Source organism: Myotis myotis, unplaced genomic scaffold (genome assembly GCF_014108235.1).
Source record: "Myotis myotis isolate mMyoMyo1 unplaced genomic scaffold, mMyoMyo1.p scaffold_m19_p_3, whole genome shotgun sequence".
Taxonomy (NCBI): Eukaryota; Metazoa; Chordata; class Mammalia; order Chiroptera; family Vespertilionidae; genus Myotis; species Myotis myotis.
The window spans coordinates 170,150,230-170,167,536 of NW_023416335.1; the positions used below are offsets into that span (position 1 = coordinate 170,150,230).

Genomic DNA, 17,307 nt, shown 5'->3' on the forward strand with positions numbered 1-17,307 from the left:
TTTATATTAAAACCAAGGGTTTTGTCCTGGCAGGTGTCATCCTGTGCACCGAAAGATTGCAGGTTCAATTCCCAGTCAGGCACATGCCTGGGTTGCAACCTCAATCACAGATAGGGGGTGTGCATGAGGCTGCCAATATATGTGTCACTATCACATTGATGTTTCTCTTTCTCTCTTTCTCCCTTCCATTGTCTGTAAAGATCAACTAAAAACAACAAGAACAAAAAACAACCAAGGGTCTTTCTTCTTGTCCTCTACTATAGCATATTAATAAATATAATAAGACAAGCATATAATAAAAACTAAACAAGTTTGTTTGTTTTTTTTTAATATTTTGCCATTTGGTTTTCCTACCTTTGTACTTCTGTGTTTATACTTCCTATCTACACCTTTCTCTTTCTTCTTTATTGGTTATTGTTCCTCCAAGTGAGTGTTCCTAAGCCCAGTTCTTTTTGCTCTGCTATACTTCTGTGGCTCCAACCAACACTATAAATACCCATATTTTTCAAATCTGCTTCTTAAATTCACACGTCTTTATTTCTGACAGGATGCTATTCCTTACCTATTATCTATTATCTCAAATTCATCTCACACAGGATCTTAGTAAGCAGCACTAACTCCCTGCTTGAGAGCAGGACAAAAAGGCTCAACACATTTCTGCCTTTGCTGTGACTTGCTAAAGAAAATAAGTTCCAAATTAGGATAAAGGAAAGAAACCAGGAAAGAAAAATTCTGAATAGGGCAGTAAGGAAATCAAAATCCAAGTCAATATTTTGGTGAGTGAAAGAATAAATGGGAAGGAAGAAAATGAAGAGGAATTTCAAATACTGGTTCCATAGACCAGGTATAAAGTTCTTCCCATGCAGATGAAATCAAAGCTAGAGAATCAGATTATTATTCTAACAAACATTTAAAAGTTCTATAAGAATTTAACATTTGGTGACTCTCTGAAATAATAGCCAATTTAAATATTAATAAAACAATATTTGATGACTCTTTAAATATAATAGCTGTAAATTTGACACGATCTTTCAGAAATATGCTTTCTTTCTGATGTGTTGTCCTGACGAAAGCCATGACAAACCTAACCAGACTCATCCAATCCTAATTAAGTGTTGTTATTGATAATCCATGAAAGAACAAAGGACACTACTAGAAAAAAAAATCATCATTAAAGATAATAAAATTATGGAGTCTGTCTTGCATATTATTAAATTCTTGGTACAGTGCCTGACATATAGGAACAAAACACAATTTTGAATGAAAGTCTTTTCAATAAAACTCATAGACATGGACAACAGTGTGTTGACTGCTAGGGAGAGAAGGGTGAGGGTAGTTTAAGGAGGGTATCGGGGGCATAAATGGTGATGAAAGGAGACTTGACTTGGGGTGGTGAACACACAATACAGTGTACAAATGATGTTGTGGAATTGTGTACCTGAAACCTGTATAATTTTGTTAACCAGTGTCACCCCAATAAATTCAATAAAAAGTAAAGAAAAAAGTCTTTTCAAGAAACAAAAAAAGTCATGGCACAGGTCAATCATCTTCCCCTTGAAGCTTTGAAAGAGAAATTAAGATATAAACAAATGAAGATGTGGTGCTGACAAAGAAGATAAGGAAATAACTTATTTTCTCCATTATGAATGATGACATACAAATTTGGGGCTCTTGGTTAGGAGGAGCAGGATTTCCTAGAGATCTACTGATTTATTCAAAAGGATATAAAACAGAAAATAGAGGGGACAGAAGAAAATGCTCTGTGGTAAAGACTCAAAAAAGAGAGAGAGAGAAAAAAAAAAACCTACAAAAACAACAACTTGAGGATTAGATAAAGCTTTGCATCACTTCCGTTTCCCTAAAGTAATCATCTTCAGAAGGTTAAAAATGCAGCAAGTTGAAGTAAAGGCATATTAACTATGAATACTTTGGAAGTGCACTTCTAAATAGAACTCTTCTTTAATAATCAGCTAAAACCACTTGAGTTCACTTTTTAAAACATCGATCAAACATATAATTAGTACATTACAAATATTTGCTATTGACAGAGCACACTAAGTCCTAAAACAGAGATACTATAAATGCCTACACATATGGAAACATCATTAACTAATTACTTTTTAGAACCATGGTCATTTCAGTTGCTTGAAAAACCATAGTTATACTCCTAGGATTTCCCAAGGAAACTCACAGACAAAGCTCTCTTGTGAGTAAGCAACAGAGTTTCTAACAAAAAGAATATATAGTATCTAATTCCACTGCACAATAATAGCATGGACCAGTTAACAGTCCAAGATCTTCCAGGAGACTAAATTACATTTCAGGTACTCCACATGAGATAGCTCATAAGCCTTCACCACTTGCATCTTTCCACCAACTTCTACCCATCCTTCAGATTTTACCTAAAATGTCTATTCCTATGTAATGACTTGTTTGTCTCCATCACTAGATCATAAACTCAGAGGGCAAAGACTGGATCTTTCTTGCTTGGCTAACCATTTATTTGAAATATATTTTTGCTAAATGAAAGACTGTATGAATATTGATCATAAATACAGTGACTTTCAAACCAAGAAACACTATATTCAGCTGCTAAGAGAATGAACTTAACCTTCCTTCCTACTGCCTAATATACAAGATCTTAGGATAAAGCCTTATTTCTATATCCCCATTACCATCTAAACCTGCACAGAAAAGCCTTCCTTATAAAGGCAGACTTAAGCTTCTAAATTTTATTGGAATTTCAGCTATAATCCAAAAATTAATGTGGACTTCCAAATTTATTCACAGCCATCCAGGTCTTTAGACATGTATCTTTTCCCATTACATTGGTGTTCAATAACAAAGTCTATCTTCCAAATATTCTCTTCTCAATATAGTATTTTTTTCATTTTATTTTTTATTAAATTTATTGGGGTAACATTGTTCAACAAGACCATATAGGTTTCAAGTGTAGATTTCTATGATACACGATCAGTATACTGCATTGTGTGCCCACCACCCAACGTCAAATTAAAATAGTATTTTTTAATTCTTACACATTTTCAGTTATCTTAGATATGCTTTCAAAATGGATTAAGCATAGATTAATAATAGTCTTTCTTTAAAATATCTTCTATTTGTAATAATGGTTGCTGATATCAAGAAATAAGGGAAGCCTGGTCGGTATGGCTCAGTGGTTGAGTGTCAGCCTATGAACCAGAAGGTCAAAGTTCAATTCCCAGGCAGGGCACATGCCTGGGTTTCCAGCTTGATCCCCAGTAGGGGGCATGCAGGAGGCAGCCGATTAATGATTCTTTCTCATCATTGATGTTTCTATCTTTCTCTCCCTCTCCCTTCCTCTCTGAAATCAATAAAAATATATTTAGAAATAAAAACAAGGGGAGCCCCGGCTGGATGGCTCAGTTGATTAGAGCGTCATCCCATACAACAAAAGGTTGTGGGTTCGATTCCTGGTTGGGGCATGCAAGGAAGGCAACAAATCAATGTTTCTCTCTCACATTGATGTTTTTCTCTCGCTCTCTAAAGGAATCCATAAGCATATCATCGGGTGAGGATTAAAAAAGAAAGCAAGGGGAGGGTGGGAGGGTGGGAGGGTGGGCCCAAAGTCAGAATTAAAGAAAAACAGACACATGTTCAACCAAAGAACTTGTATGCATATATGCATAACCCATGGACACAGACAATAGTGTGGTAAAGGCCAGGGGCAGGGGTGGGCTAAGGGGTCAATGGGGAGAAAGGGGGACATATGTAATACTTTCAGCAATAAAGACTTAAAAAGAAAGAAACACAAACAGACACAGATCAACAAAAACAATAAACTTCCAAATCTTCCAGAATAATGATATTTTAAAAATTCAACCAAAATGTCACACTGCCTAATTCATGTATGAGAATCACTGGTAAAGTTGACATTATAATCTCTAGCAACTGTTTAGAATTAATTAACAAAGAGGCAGTTTATAATCACCGACATAATCATCCCAGGAGCCACAAAGCCCCTAGTGTTTAAAAAAAAAAAAAAAAAAAAAAAGACAAGGCAATTTTATGCCATTATTTTGACAGAGGAAATGCTTTGTAACTTGAATTTCGACAAAGTACCAAGTCTTCCATTAAATCCTCAAGTGGAAAAAAGACAAGATTGGGGATCACAACTGGTTGAATAACAGCAAATGATGCAGATAAATGGCTGAAGTCCACAGAGAGAGGTCTCTAAAGTTTCAATATTAGGCCTTACGCTACTCAACAAAATTATTAATGGTTAATATAAAGCGCATAATGCATACTTCATTTGCAGATAAAACAAAGTTATTTATCTGCTGCTAATATATAGGATCACTAAATGAGATTTTTAAGCCTCTATGGAAGAGAATCATAAGCCAAAGTTAATTAGATGAAATTTAGCATAACTAGATTTTTTTAATGCATTAACTACACATAAACAATTGCACCGGAAAAAGTACAGCTGAAGAGCATTTTGTTTAAGAATAAAATATAGAAAAATAGTTTAGGTTTCAATTGTCTGCAGTCTCAGTAAGGGTCAGTAATGCAATGTGGTTGACAAAATAGAAGTTCACTTCTGGCATCACAACTTGAAAGGAACAGAAAAATATTTAGCAAAGCAAAAGGTCCAAAATCTGCCAAATAAAAGGAACAGCTGAAAGAACTAAATATATTTATACCTGAAAAACAAAAATTGAGAAGATTATGATGGGACTCTTCAAATACATAAATGGTTATAATATAAAAAAATATATTATCTTTATTGGTTTAAGATAAATAGCATTATGTACATGTTACAGGAAAATATTTTTTTTTATTTTTTTTTTATTAGTTAAGGTATTACAAATGTGTCCTACAGGAAAATATTTTAATTGTTTTATTAAAGTGAGCTATACAAAGATGGAAAGGCTAGATTGTGATACATTAAACATCACAGGATGTACTTTAAAAAAGAATGGATATTAGTGATCTCTGGTGCATTACTAATGCCACAATCCTAAACAAAAGATAAATAATAGTTGAGCTAGGAAAACAATAGGATTCATTTGAAAAGGGGGAGTCAAATAGGAAAGTAAATATCCAAGAGAGCTGACAAATGGGGAGATGTTTGGTTAATTAGAATAAAAATAAACTTCAAGTAAAAATATTCAAGCCCCACCAGTGTGGCTCAGTGGTTGAGCGTCAATCTAGGAACCAAGAGGTCATGGTTCGATTCCGGTGGTCAGGGCACATGTCCAGGTTGCAGGCTCGATCCCCAGTGAGGGGAGCTGTGGGAGCATGATGTTTCTCTCTCATTGATGTTTCTACCTCTCCATCCCTCCTCTCCCTTCTCCTCTCTTGCTCTAAAAAGTTAATAAAAACATATTTTAAAAAAATATTCAAGGTATACGTGACAAAACAATTTTAACTAGAACAGTCTCATAAGCAAAGGAAAAGGAAATGAGGTTAACTAGGACAACCCACACTGGTGGCATGTAAATATGGATAACAAAAAAGAACAAAAATAACGTGGTAGTCACAGCTTTGACCACATTAGTCCAATTAAGTTATAGGCAAAAGTCTTATACATGAAGCACATGATAAAAACACTGATTTAGGAGAATAATCAGTCTAAAGCAGAATAAAGTTCCATAGGTTTAACCCAAAAAGCCAAGTAAGAGAAATATAATCAAATGCATGTGTGTATGTGTGTGTTCGTGTGCACATGTATAACTAGCTGAGATGAAAAAGGAGTGAAAATCATTCTGTGGCTTATAATTAAGCACATAACAGACATTAAATGCACAGAAGAATTATGAATAATTAGTCCTTAAATGGTTACCATGTGCCAGGTAGGTACTAGAATTATAGCAGGCGGTCTACTTCACAAGTTATACAAATTTCTAACCACAGTGCTGTACACCTGAAAATAATATAATGTTGAATGTCAACTGTAATTGAAAAACAATTTTTGATTTAAAAAATGGTTACCATGGCCAAACTAATAGTAATTACTAAAATAAGTAAAATTACTCTAAAAGTATGAATAAAAAGTAAAAGTTAGAGAATTAGCAAAATGGTAAAATTAACAAAATTATTTTTACTTGTTATTTATACAGACATTTTATATCTATGGCAAGCCCTAACTGGTTTAGCTCAGTGGATAGAGCAGCAGCCTGTGGACTGAAGGGTCCCAGGTTTGACTTCAGTCAAGGGCACATGCCCGGGTTGCGGGCAAGATCTCCAGTAGGGAGTGTGCAGGACGCAGCCGATTAAGGATTGTCATCATTGATGTTTCTCTCTCTCTCTCTCTCCCTCTCCCTTCCTCTCTGAAATCAATAAAAATATATGAAAAAAAATCGAATTTAAGGTAATTTAAAAATAAAAATAAAATCTATGGCAAAATTTTCATTTACATTAGTAAACTAAACTAATCCAATACTGCTAATTAGCCCAGTTTAAATGACTGATCATTGAAGGACCCTGTTTATCAGTCCTTTTTTTGAAGAAAAGCAAGGTAAAGTGCTATCAATATTTGTTACAATTAGATTTAAAGCAAAAGTTGGTATCATAAATATGTAAAATAATAATTACTTTTCCCATTTACTGATCTAAACAAGACTTTTTGCAAGATGATCTTATGCAACTATTCTGAAAACCATTTACATGAAAGGAGTATAGCAAAACATTTAATGTTCAGCCCAGCCATGGCCAGCATGCTCATTGGTTAGAGCATCTGATCCCACATGGAAGGGTTGTGGGTTTGATTCCAAGTCAAGGTCATGTACCTGGGTTGCAGGTTTGATCCCCAGCCCCAGTCAGGGCACGTGCAGGAGGCAGCCAATTGATGTGTCTCTCTCACATTGCTGTTTCTTTCTCTTTCTCTCTCTCCCTTCCACTCTCTCTAGAAATCAATGGGAAAAACATCCTTGGGTGAGGGTTAACTCACAAAAAAAGATCAGCCCAAATAGTTAAGGAATCAACCAAAGTACTTTGTAAAGAGAGTTTCCCCAGAACAAACTTTTTTTCTTTTTCTTTTTCTTTTTTTTTAAATATATTTTATTGATTTTTTTTTTTTTACAGAGAGTAAGGGAGAAGATATGGAGAGTTAGAAACATCAATGAGAGAGAAACATCGATCAGCTGCCTCCTGAACACCCCCCACTGGGGATGTGCCCTCAACCAACGTACATGCCCTTGACCGGAATCGAACCTGGGACCCTCCAGTCCACAGGCCAACGCTCTATCCACCGAGCCAAACCAGCTAAGGCCAAACTTTTTTTCTTGATTACAGTTTACTTTCAAAGCTAAATGACTTAACAAAACATAATGGTATTAACAAAGTCATATGCTCTATTTCACTTAATCCATCGCATACTTTAGTCTCCCACCATTCTTTGTTATCCTCTCATCACTCCAGATATTAAAGGCATTAGATCTTGAAGGATGAGAGACGTATATTGGAAACCCTATGACAAGAGCATGATGGTGGCTCCTCCACATTTCATCTCAAGATATTAGAGCTCTGGCCACTAACTAACCAAGCCAAGAGCAGATAGAGATGCCTCCCTAGAGATCTGTTTTAGAGGTGAAATAAAAAAGATAAGGCTAATTCACCAATAACTATCATAAATAACAGCTTTCTTATAAGCTGTCAAGTAAGAATTTCAAGCCTCCATTTTACTCATGTTTTGTTTGAAAGGCTTCATAATCAGTTTCCCAAGATACTTTCCTCCTCTTAATCAAATCATTAATAGATTTGGATTTAAGTCATACACACACACAAAAAAACTATGTTCCTAGAAGGTATTTGGCTAATTTTGGATATTTCTGGCTGTGCATATGAGCACACATTACAACTTTGAGATAGTTTTTCTCCTTGAGGGAAAGACGGGTGGTGGGAGAGAGGAAGGAAATATCAGACTGTTAACACTGAACTCCAGAATAAAACTTTCAGTTACCTGGAACTATTCTAAAAACATTTTAAGCATTCAGACATATGTAAGTGCATGACCATTCATACACATGTAGTAAAAAAAATCTATCTAGTTCTGAAAATAGTAAACAATTGATAAATGTTTCTTAAATACAGGAATCAAGCAACAGCTCCAATGGAGACATTCTGATAACCTGAAGTCAATTTACATCAATCTTAACACCCAGGAGGCACGGACTGTTAAACTAAAAATGTTATTATTTGAAAAAAAACAGATAATAGAAAAGGAGTTAAAAAGGAAAAATATCCTAGACTTTTCTGATTTCTCAACTTAAAATTCCTTATACCTAGTAAGTACTTCTACACTTACAGAAATCTGAAATGAAAGATAAGCCCAAATGTCATGTTCTCCCATCCCCAGAGCGAGAATCTCTCTTATCTTGACTTGCCCATGTTACGTTAGCTCATTTATGGCATATCGATTCTTGTACCAGCTACATTTCACATATGCTATATTTACAAATTGATAAAGTTATCAGTTGGGGGAAAATACATATACATATTCTAGTTCCTTGGTGACAGAGACATCTTTCTATCTAACATAGTGCCTTGAATATAGAAGGCAAGAGTAAATTTTTTGTGAATGAGCAGGTAGTAGAGTCTAGAAATATAATACAGGAAGATTTCATTTATTTATTCCCAAACACACTGAGCAACTCAGTCAGGATGACATTATTGCACAGAATGCCATTCTTGTCCATATAAGTTTGAAATTTTAAAAAAGAAAATGTTAAAAAATATACCTTTTACAGCACCTAAAAGGCAATCTGTCTTAGTACTTTCTCTTCAGTGTGAAAGAAAAAGGAAAAGTTTTTAAAATACATACTTCGATGTTGAGACTGATGGAAAGAGTAAGTTTTGCTTCTTTCTGGAGAGTAGCTTCTACTACTGACACTGGAGCCAGATCTGCTGTGTGGAGAATCCTTTCTGCCAACAGGTGATTCTCTTAAAAACGGATTTTCTCTTTTATGAGGAGACCGGTCTCTCACATAATGAGAAGCATGGAAGCTTTTTCTTCTAAAGCCATCTCTCATGTCCCTTTGAAAAGAAAAGAGGTTAATTATATCCTTTACCCCACATATTCACAAATGGCAAAAGCTCTGAATACCAGCTACTCTTCAAGTTGTAATCTTGGTTCCCTTTTCTACCACCACCTAACTTCTGAAGTCAGCCCACAAAATGAAACTATCAGTGAAATATGTTTTAGAATGCATCGTTTTTTCACAGTTTATTTATTCTAAAGCAAGCACAGTAATTTTAAAATGTGAAATCAATACAGTCATATAGCTTCTACTTCTTTTTGCCATTAGCAATATACCACCCAGCTGTCATATTCTCAGACACCTAAAGGATGCCAAAGACTTCCCAAGTGAGGTACTCCATGGCCTATTATCGCCTTTTAAGTACAGTATATACTGATTTTCAAATGTTGAGATTTTGCCCCCACATGACAATCTGGCTATACCTACAGACATGTCTGTTATCACAATTTAGAGAAGAAGGGGTACCACTGGTGGGTAGAGGGCAGGGATACTGCTAAACCCTACAATGCCCAGGACAGCTCCCATATACACAACAATAAACTACCTGACCAAAAATGTTAATAATGACAAGGCTGAGAAACCCTGATATATACTTATTAAATCACTGTTTTCTGAATTCGTATTCTTATCTCTAAAAACCAACTTTTTATACTCACTTTTATTTTTACAAATTAAACTTTATTAAGCAATATCCTTAATTCAAAGTAGGAAGCAAGCCTAACTTAGCAAAATTTTACAAAATCAAAACTATCTTTAAAATACAAAGCAGCTTAACCAGCATGGCTCAGTGGTTGAGCGTCAATCTATAAACTAGGAGGTCACGTTTCGATTCCAGGTCAGGGCACATGCCTAGGTTGCGGGCCCCATCCCCAATGTGGGGCATGCAAGAGGCAGCCGATCAATGATTCTCTCTCATCATTGATGTTTCTACCTCTCTCTTCCTCTCTGAAATCAATTAAAAATAATTTTTAAAAAGCCCATAAAGCAAATCAAAATTATTAAACTACCAAGACTTGAGCTTCTATTTAAAATAACATGTGGAATCAGACCGGTTTTGATTGAAGATTTAGCAAATGTACCTTCGTATTAAAATTAAAAAACTTTAGCCCTAGCTGGTTTGGCTCAGTGCATAGAGCGGGGGCCTGCAGACTGAAGGGTCCCAGGTTCGATTCTGGTGAAGGGTACATGCCCAGGTTGTGGGCTTGATCCCCAGTGGGGGGTGTGCAGAAGGCAGCCGATCACTGATTCTCATCATTGATGTTTCTGTCTCTCTCTCTTCCTCTCCCTTCCTCTCTGAAATCAATAAAAATATATTTTTAAAAAATTAAAGACCTTTAAATTTCAGAAGAATGCTAAAAGACAAAGCAATGGCATAAAATTTCCAATGCTAAAAATAATTTCAGCATATTGACTGGCACTCCCCAATATGTAAGTAGGTTGTTGTCATCATCTGATTAGTGTCCAAAATATATTGCCTTTATAGTTACACTTAAGTTTCTCTAAGCAAAAACAAAACAAAACAGAAAACAGTAAAAACTCATGATTAATAAACTTGAACAAAATACTAAAATAAAGAAATTCTAATATATTCAAGTTTAATCACTAAAACTACAGAAGTCCCATCAACATCAGTTAAAGCCAGAGTGGCTGTACAGGTATTACACAGGTTTTAGGAACTGTACCAGGTGCTAGGGACCTAATGGTGAACCAAATGCATGCAATCTCTCCCACCACAGGACTCCCGGGTTAGTCAGAAAGGCTAATATTAAAAAAATAAAAATAAAACATGGAAATACAATCAAGAGTGCATGCAGGGAAACTAACTGGTAACCTACTCAGTCCAGGCTAGAGATAGTAACAGCTTAGATACGGCAGAGCAAAAAAGGAGTCACAAATTTAACATGTACAAGAACACACCTTGGTGGACTCAATGGCACATGGTAAATGTAGTAAGTGTGTCAGGAAATATTAAGCTGATTCCCAGAATTCTGGCAGTGATGGATTATTGAAATGAGAAAAGAAAACTATGAGAAGTAGGGATGGCATCTTAGATTCGAACATGTTAAATTTGAAACCTCACGTAAATCTCTTGGTAGGCAACTAGAGATACTGATGCAAAGACCCGAAGAGATTTTGGTTAAAACAATAAATTTGTCAGTAGATAGGCAGTATTTAAGCCTTGACTATGGATGAAAACAAAGGATAAAAAGAGTAGAGGGCCCAGAATTTGGGGCTAGAAAACTACCACACTGAGAGAGAAATGGGCAGTCTGAAAATGAAAGATGGTCACAGAAACATGAAGGAACGTGGTAAGTTATCAAGAGAGCCAAGGGAAGAGTGCTCCAAGGGGAGAATAAAGGTCTCATACACTGAAATAAAATGAGCTCTTACTGTTAACTTACTTTAGGGATGGAGAAGAGGAGGCCAATATTGAGAGAAAAGACTGCCTACTTTCTCTGGGGAGAAAGAAAAGAAACGCTGAGCTACAGTTTCCTGGTCCTGACGCCAGATGGCAGTAAAATCACAACAGAATAAACAGTTCAGAACTATCTCAGTGGCCTGCGTGGCTGGATACACTTGGGGAAAATACATGTCAGATTTTAACATCTCAGAGCAAAGTAATGTCTCCTCCCCTTCACATCAACCTCTCCTATTGCCGATAGCATTAAGCAAAAACATCACAATTGGACCCATCTGGTTTGGCTCAGTGGACAGAGCGTTGGCCCGAGGACTGAAGGGTCCCGGGTTCAATTCCGGTAAAGTACCTCGGTTGTAGGCTCAGGGAGCATGCTAGAGGCAACCAACATTGATGTTTCTCTCTCTCTCTCTCTCTTTCTCTCTCTCTCTCTGTCTCTCCCCATCCCTTCTACTCGCTATAAAAATCAATGGAAAAATATCCTTGGGTGAGGATTAAAAGAAAACAACAAAACACACACACACACACAAAAAAAACATCACAACTGGTATCCTCTACTGTAAGTATCCTCTTTGATAAAGTGATAATATTAGCCATCATTTATTCATGTGTGTGTATGAAAAGAACTATGAAGAACTACCCTGACTCTGAAGAAGCTTAGTATCAGATTGGGATAATGGGACATAAATGTTCCAGAGGGCTAGTACTGTAATTCAGAAGAGAAATGTATATAAGATGGAAAACTAACCTGTAAGTTTTTAAAGATGAAATTTAGATCAACATTGTTTCGAACCTCAAATATACTAAGAACATTTGAAAACTAAAGTATCATAGGTGAAATTTTAGTATTTTTTACTTAACCCAATTTATTAAAAATATTATAAACATGTAATCAATATTAAAATTTTGGTGAGATATTTAGTATTCTCTTTTTCTCTTACTTTTTTTAATCCTTACCCAAGGATATGTTTTACTGATTTGAGAGAGAGAGGGAGAAGGAGAGAGAAAGGAAGAGAAACATTGATGTAAGAGAAACAGCGATAGGATACCTCTCATATGTGCCCCGACCTGGGACTAAACCCACACGTGCCCTCACAGAGAATATAGAATCAAATTCGTGACCTTTCGTGTATGGGACAATGCTCCAACCAACTGAGCCACACTGTCCAGGCTATATTCTCTTTTTCATTGTAAATCTTGAAAATCTGTGTATTTTATACTTACAGAACATCTGTGTGAACTGCCATATTTCAAGTGCTCAATAGGCACATTCAGCTAGTGGTCCCCATTTTGAACAGCACAAATTTAGGTGGTAGAAAAAGTATTCCAAGCTTCAAGAAAAAGCAGAGCAGAATTAAAGGGTATTATGCAAACAAGAACAGAGTAGTCAGAACAGTGAAAAAAAAAAATTTAAAAGCAGTGACTAAAAAGCATAGGAAGGAAATTATTAAAAGGGAAAAGAAAGTAATATCAAATACTGCAGAAGCTGGAAGAGATCTCTGCATTTAAAACCTAGGAGTCATGTGACCAGTGAGTGGGCTGCCCAGTGAAGCTTTGGAAACCAAAGCACATTAGAAAAAATTAAGGTATTTTTTTAAGCCATTACTTTTTTGTCAATAAAATTTGACAGAGGGAAGAAGGGAGAGGATTGGGACAGTATTTTGAGGGAAGGGGCTTATTTGATCACATCTGGAAATTGAGGAAAAGGGTTAATTTCCTGTAGAAGGAGAAACTCATAATTTAAGACTCAAGAATGTTACTGATAAGGAAGAAGCCAAAAATCAACAGGAGAAAATAAGACAAAGAAACTAAGTAGAAGAGAATGGCACTGAAGGAAAGAAGAAAAGAAAATAAAAGAGATAAAGAGAAAAATTCTTGTTTCCAAGAGAAAATATGAGAAATCTCATCTCAGAAGGGCTTTATCTCAGTAAAGTAATTCTAGAAGTCATTAATAGGAAGTAAACAAAGTAAGAATGTGAAAGAAGCTTGAGGCAGAGTGGAAAGTTTTGATTACCCTTTGAGGGAAAGTGTTCCTCAAAATGCAGTCCCCAGGCTTGCATCAGCATTACCTGGGAAGGTGACAGAAATACCCATTAACGGGCATCAAATCACACCTACTGAATCAGAATTTCTGTGAGACCAGGATTCTGGGCTTTAACAAGACCCTCCAGGTGATTCTCATGCACACAAACCTGAGAAGGTTCTCCAAATAGAGAATCTCACTAACATGTAAGCACTGTATATGAGGATGATATCTATAAGTCAAAAGCAGAAACTCAGATCCCACGAAAGAGGCAGAACCATTCCCAGGGATGATTCTAGGATTTGACCATGCTAAAGATAAGAGCTGATAAACGTAAGACCAATCCCGACCTAGTGTTAAAGGTTATCATCAAATCAGGACAGAGAGGAATGGAGGGAAAGACTGTGAGCCAGAAATTATAATCATCAAGGAAGAAGGAATGGGATCCTGGAAACTTATCAGCAAGTACAAGGAGGAGGACAGGGTGGTGTAAATGGGGATATGTGGCAATCAATGTCTGAAGATATGAGATTTTTGACTGTACAACTGGAGGGGTACAAAAGTGCAGCCAAGAAATACAAAAGTGATAACGATAGGAGTACAATTCAAACTGAACATAAACAGAATTACAGAAAAAATAGTTAACTATGAGAATGTTGACAATGTTTACCTTCAAGATACTGTACCCTGAGGCAACTGCTGAAGGCAAACTTATTGACGTAAAAGACGAAAGTGAGCTCCAGCCAGTTTTGCTCAGTGGATAGAGCCTGAGAACTGAAGGGTCGGGTTCAATTCCAGTTAAGGGCATGTACCTGTTACATGCTCAATCTCCAGGGGCACCTGTGGGAGGCAACCAATCTATGTGTGTCTCTTACATCGATGTTTCTTTCTCTTTCTCTCTCCCCCTCACTTCCACTTTCTCTAAAAATCAATGGAGCCCTAGCCAGTTTGGCTCAGTGGATAGAGCATCGGCCTGCGGACTGAAGGGTCCCAGGTTCAATTCCAGTCAAGGGCACATGCCCAGGTTGTAGGCTCAATCCCCAGTGAGGGGCATGCAGGAGGCAGCTGATCAATGATTCTCTCACATCACTGATGTTTCCATCTCTCTCTCTCCCTTCCTCTCTGAAATCAATAAAAATATATTTTTAAAAATGGTATGTAGAAGAAGCAAATTACTATAAAATAAATATATTTTAAAAAATAATAAAAATCAATGGAAAATTGATTCCCTTTAAAAATAAAAGGGAAATTATAGGAAACGTCAGGTGAGGATTAACAAAAAAGACTGTGACCAAAAGAATGAAATGTGCCAGAGGAAGAGAAACTAACAAAATTCTTCACATTAAAGGAGCTCTCAGAGGTATTTCACAATGAAAAGACAAAGATAAATGTTGGAAATTGATCCAATCTTAGAATGCAGTATGACAATTCGCCAAGGCATAAAAAAGATGTTTGTTCTGTATCTTAAGTTATAAAATGAGATGGCACCACTCTAATAAGCTTTTTACAAAGAAATAAAACTCTAACTCTCATTGTTTCTAATGTCTTAAATTACAGTGCACTAAATGAGTATTTAGGTTTACCTTTTTTTTCATTTCCCTGTACATTTCTAATTGACAGAGTTTGTTTTGACAAAAAAATTGTAAAAGTCACAAATGTAATTTTTCCCATTGACTATTAATATTGCCTTGTGATTGCTTTGTGAGAATAATGATCACCTATGGGGAAGAAGTGGAAAGTAATTGAGCAGGGGTATAAAAAAGCTTCTGGATACAAGTAATGTTCTATTTCTTAACCAAATTGTGGTTACACTTATGGTAATTCATTGAGCTGTATACCTTGATTTGTGTACTTTATGTATGTTTACTAAAAAGAAAGGTGCCAATTTTCTTCTAAAAACGTGATATAGAAAAAATATCATTCCTTATTTAACATGACCTGAAAGGATTTTTTAAAGAAAATGAACAGAACTTTTTATCTTTGAGAAAATAATTTTCATTAATATTTATTTTAAGAAAATACAAATTGTGAGACCAACTATTGTCAGAAAATCATTAGTACATTTTAATGATTTCTTTTGAACACACAAGTAGCATAGCATTACATGACAAGCCCAAAATAAGTCAGCCTTGTCAATTTCAGCTACCATCACCTGGTGTTAGGTCAGCTTCCCAGAGGATCACTAAGAAATCAGTGCAACGTGATTAGGTTCCTCCAATTCAGGATAATCTGTCTGCAAAGGCAAATCTTCCAAGAAATCATCCCACTTCCTATATTTTTGCTATTTATTTTCCCATTATTCAGAAAAATGCTATCTTAACACAGCAACTCTTAACCTTCAACATCACTTCCAAGTATTATGATTCTTTTTACCCACTCTATAGGAAAAGTCAGTAAACAGATTAACAACCTTTTATAAATAAAACATTAAAAAATAACACTTGATAATAAAAAACATTGTTTTTCTCCCATAGTTTTTCTTAAATCTTTGGAGTCTGCTACTATATCAATGCAGCTAAACACTATCAAATGACTAATGAACAAATAAACACAAAATGGTTATTAGTAGAAAAATTTAAGTCTTCCATTGTCCTTCTGTGCACTCACTCATGGTTTTAATTCTATACTCCACATTTAACAGACATTTTCTATTAAATTTTTTATATTTTTAAAAAATATTTAGCCCTGGTTTGGCTCAGTGGACAGAGCGTTGGCCTGTGGACTGAAGGGTCCTGGGTTCAATTCCCGGTCAGGGCACATGCCCAGTACGGGGCATGCAGGAAGCAGCCGATCAATGATTCTCTAGCATCACTGACATTTCTATCTCTCTCCCTCTCCCTTCCTCTCTGAAATCAGTCAATCAATCAATAAGTAAAAGATTATTACTAATTACTACATTTAAAATAAATAAATAAAATATTTATATTTCATAATGTTCAAGCCAAAGATACCATTACCTCAAGGCTCACCTCAATTTCTGCTACTTCAACAAAACACCACTATTACATTCAAGAAGTACTTCTAGCCTGGCCAGCGTGGCTCAGTGGCTGAGCATCGACCTATGTATGAACCAGGAGATCACGGCTCAATTACTGGTCAGGGCACACATCCAAGTTGTGGACTGGATCCACGGTAGGGGCATGCAGGAGGCAGTCAATCAATGATTCTCTCTTATCATTGATGTTTCTCTCTCCTTCTCCCTCTCCCTTTCTCTCTGAAATCAATAAAAATATATTTTAAAAACAAGAAAAAAGAAATACCTCTACATCCAAAAATTAAGAACTAAGTTAACAGCTAAAAAAAAAAAATGTAGAAAAACCAAATTTTTTTTTAGCAAACTGCTCAGAGTCCTCAGAGCTAAGAATTCAGTAAAGAACTATGGAATCAATAAGAAGAGGAGAAAGCCCAGAGAGCTGGGCTTATCTTTTAAGAGGCTGCTTTTCCCTATATGTATCTGCCAATTTCAGAAGCAGCAGCTGAGAGGATGAAAAGTTGAGAAATAATTTTGATAGCTTCCAAGGATTAGAATATAAAAATAGAGCTCAGATCTTACCAGGGAAGGAGGGCTGAAACCTCAAAGGGCCACAAAAGTGCAGGGTAAGCTGGAAATAGACTAGCCTGGCTGCGTGACCTCAATTCCTTAAGGTAGCCTTGGATTGCTAGTGACTCTAACCCTCCGTCCGAAACGCTCAGACGTTTCTATTTTCCTGATCATTAAGACCCTTAAATTTATTTCAGATGTAGAATCCCATTTTAACAAAAACAACTAAAATCACAGAAGTAAAATAAATTTAAGCTAGACATTCTTAAGTATAGAACTGTTTCCAGAAAAACTGTACAAACTAAAA

The 17,307-nt window shown here is 36.0% G+C and overlaps 1 protein-coding gene and 1 non-coding gene across 7 annotated transcripts in view; one reads left to right on the forward strand and one right to left on the reverse strand.

Moving 5' to 3' along the window:
* PPHLN1 (periphilin 1) overlaps nt 1-17,307 on the reverse strand; it is a 105,525-nt gene that overhangs the window by 57,964 nt on the left and 30,254 nt on the right. For all 6 annotated transcript variants that reach the window (XM_036301236.1, XM_036301241.1, XM_036301237.1 and 3 more), the window contains one exon: nt 8,804-9,015. In XM_036301236.1, coding sequence (XP_036157129.1) covers nt 8,804-9,015 — 212 coding nt within the window. The remainder of the gene's footprint in view (nt 1-8,803; nt 9,016-17,307) is intronic.
* Nucleotides 16,142-16,216, forward strand: TRNAH-GUG. Its single transcript has one exon. It is a non-coding gene; the product is annotated as a tRNA-His (tRNA).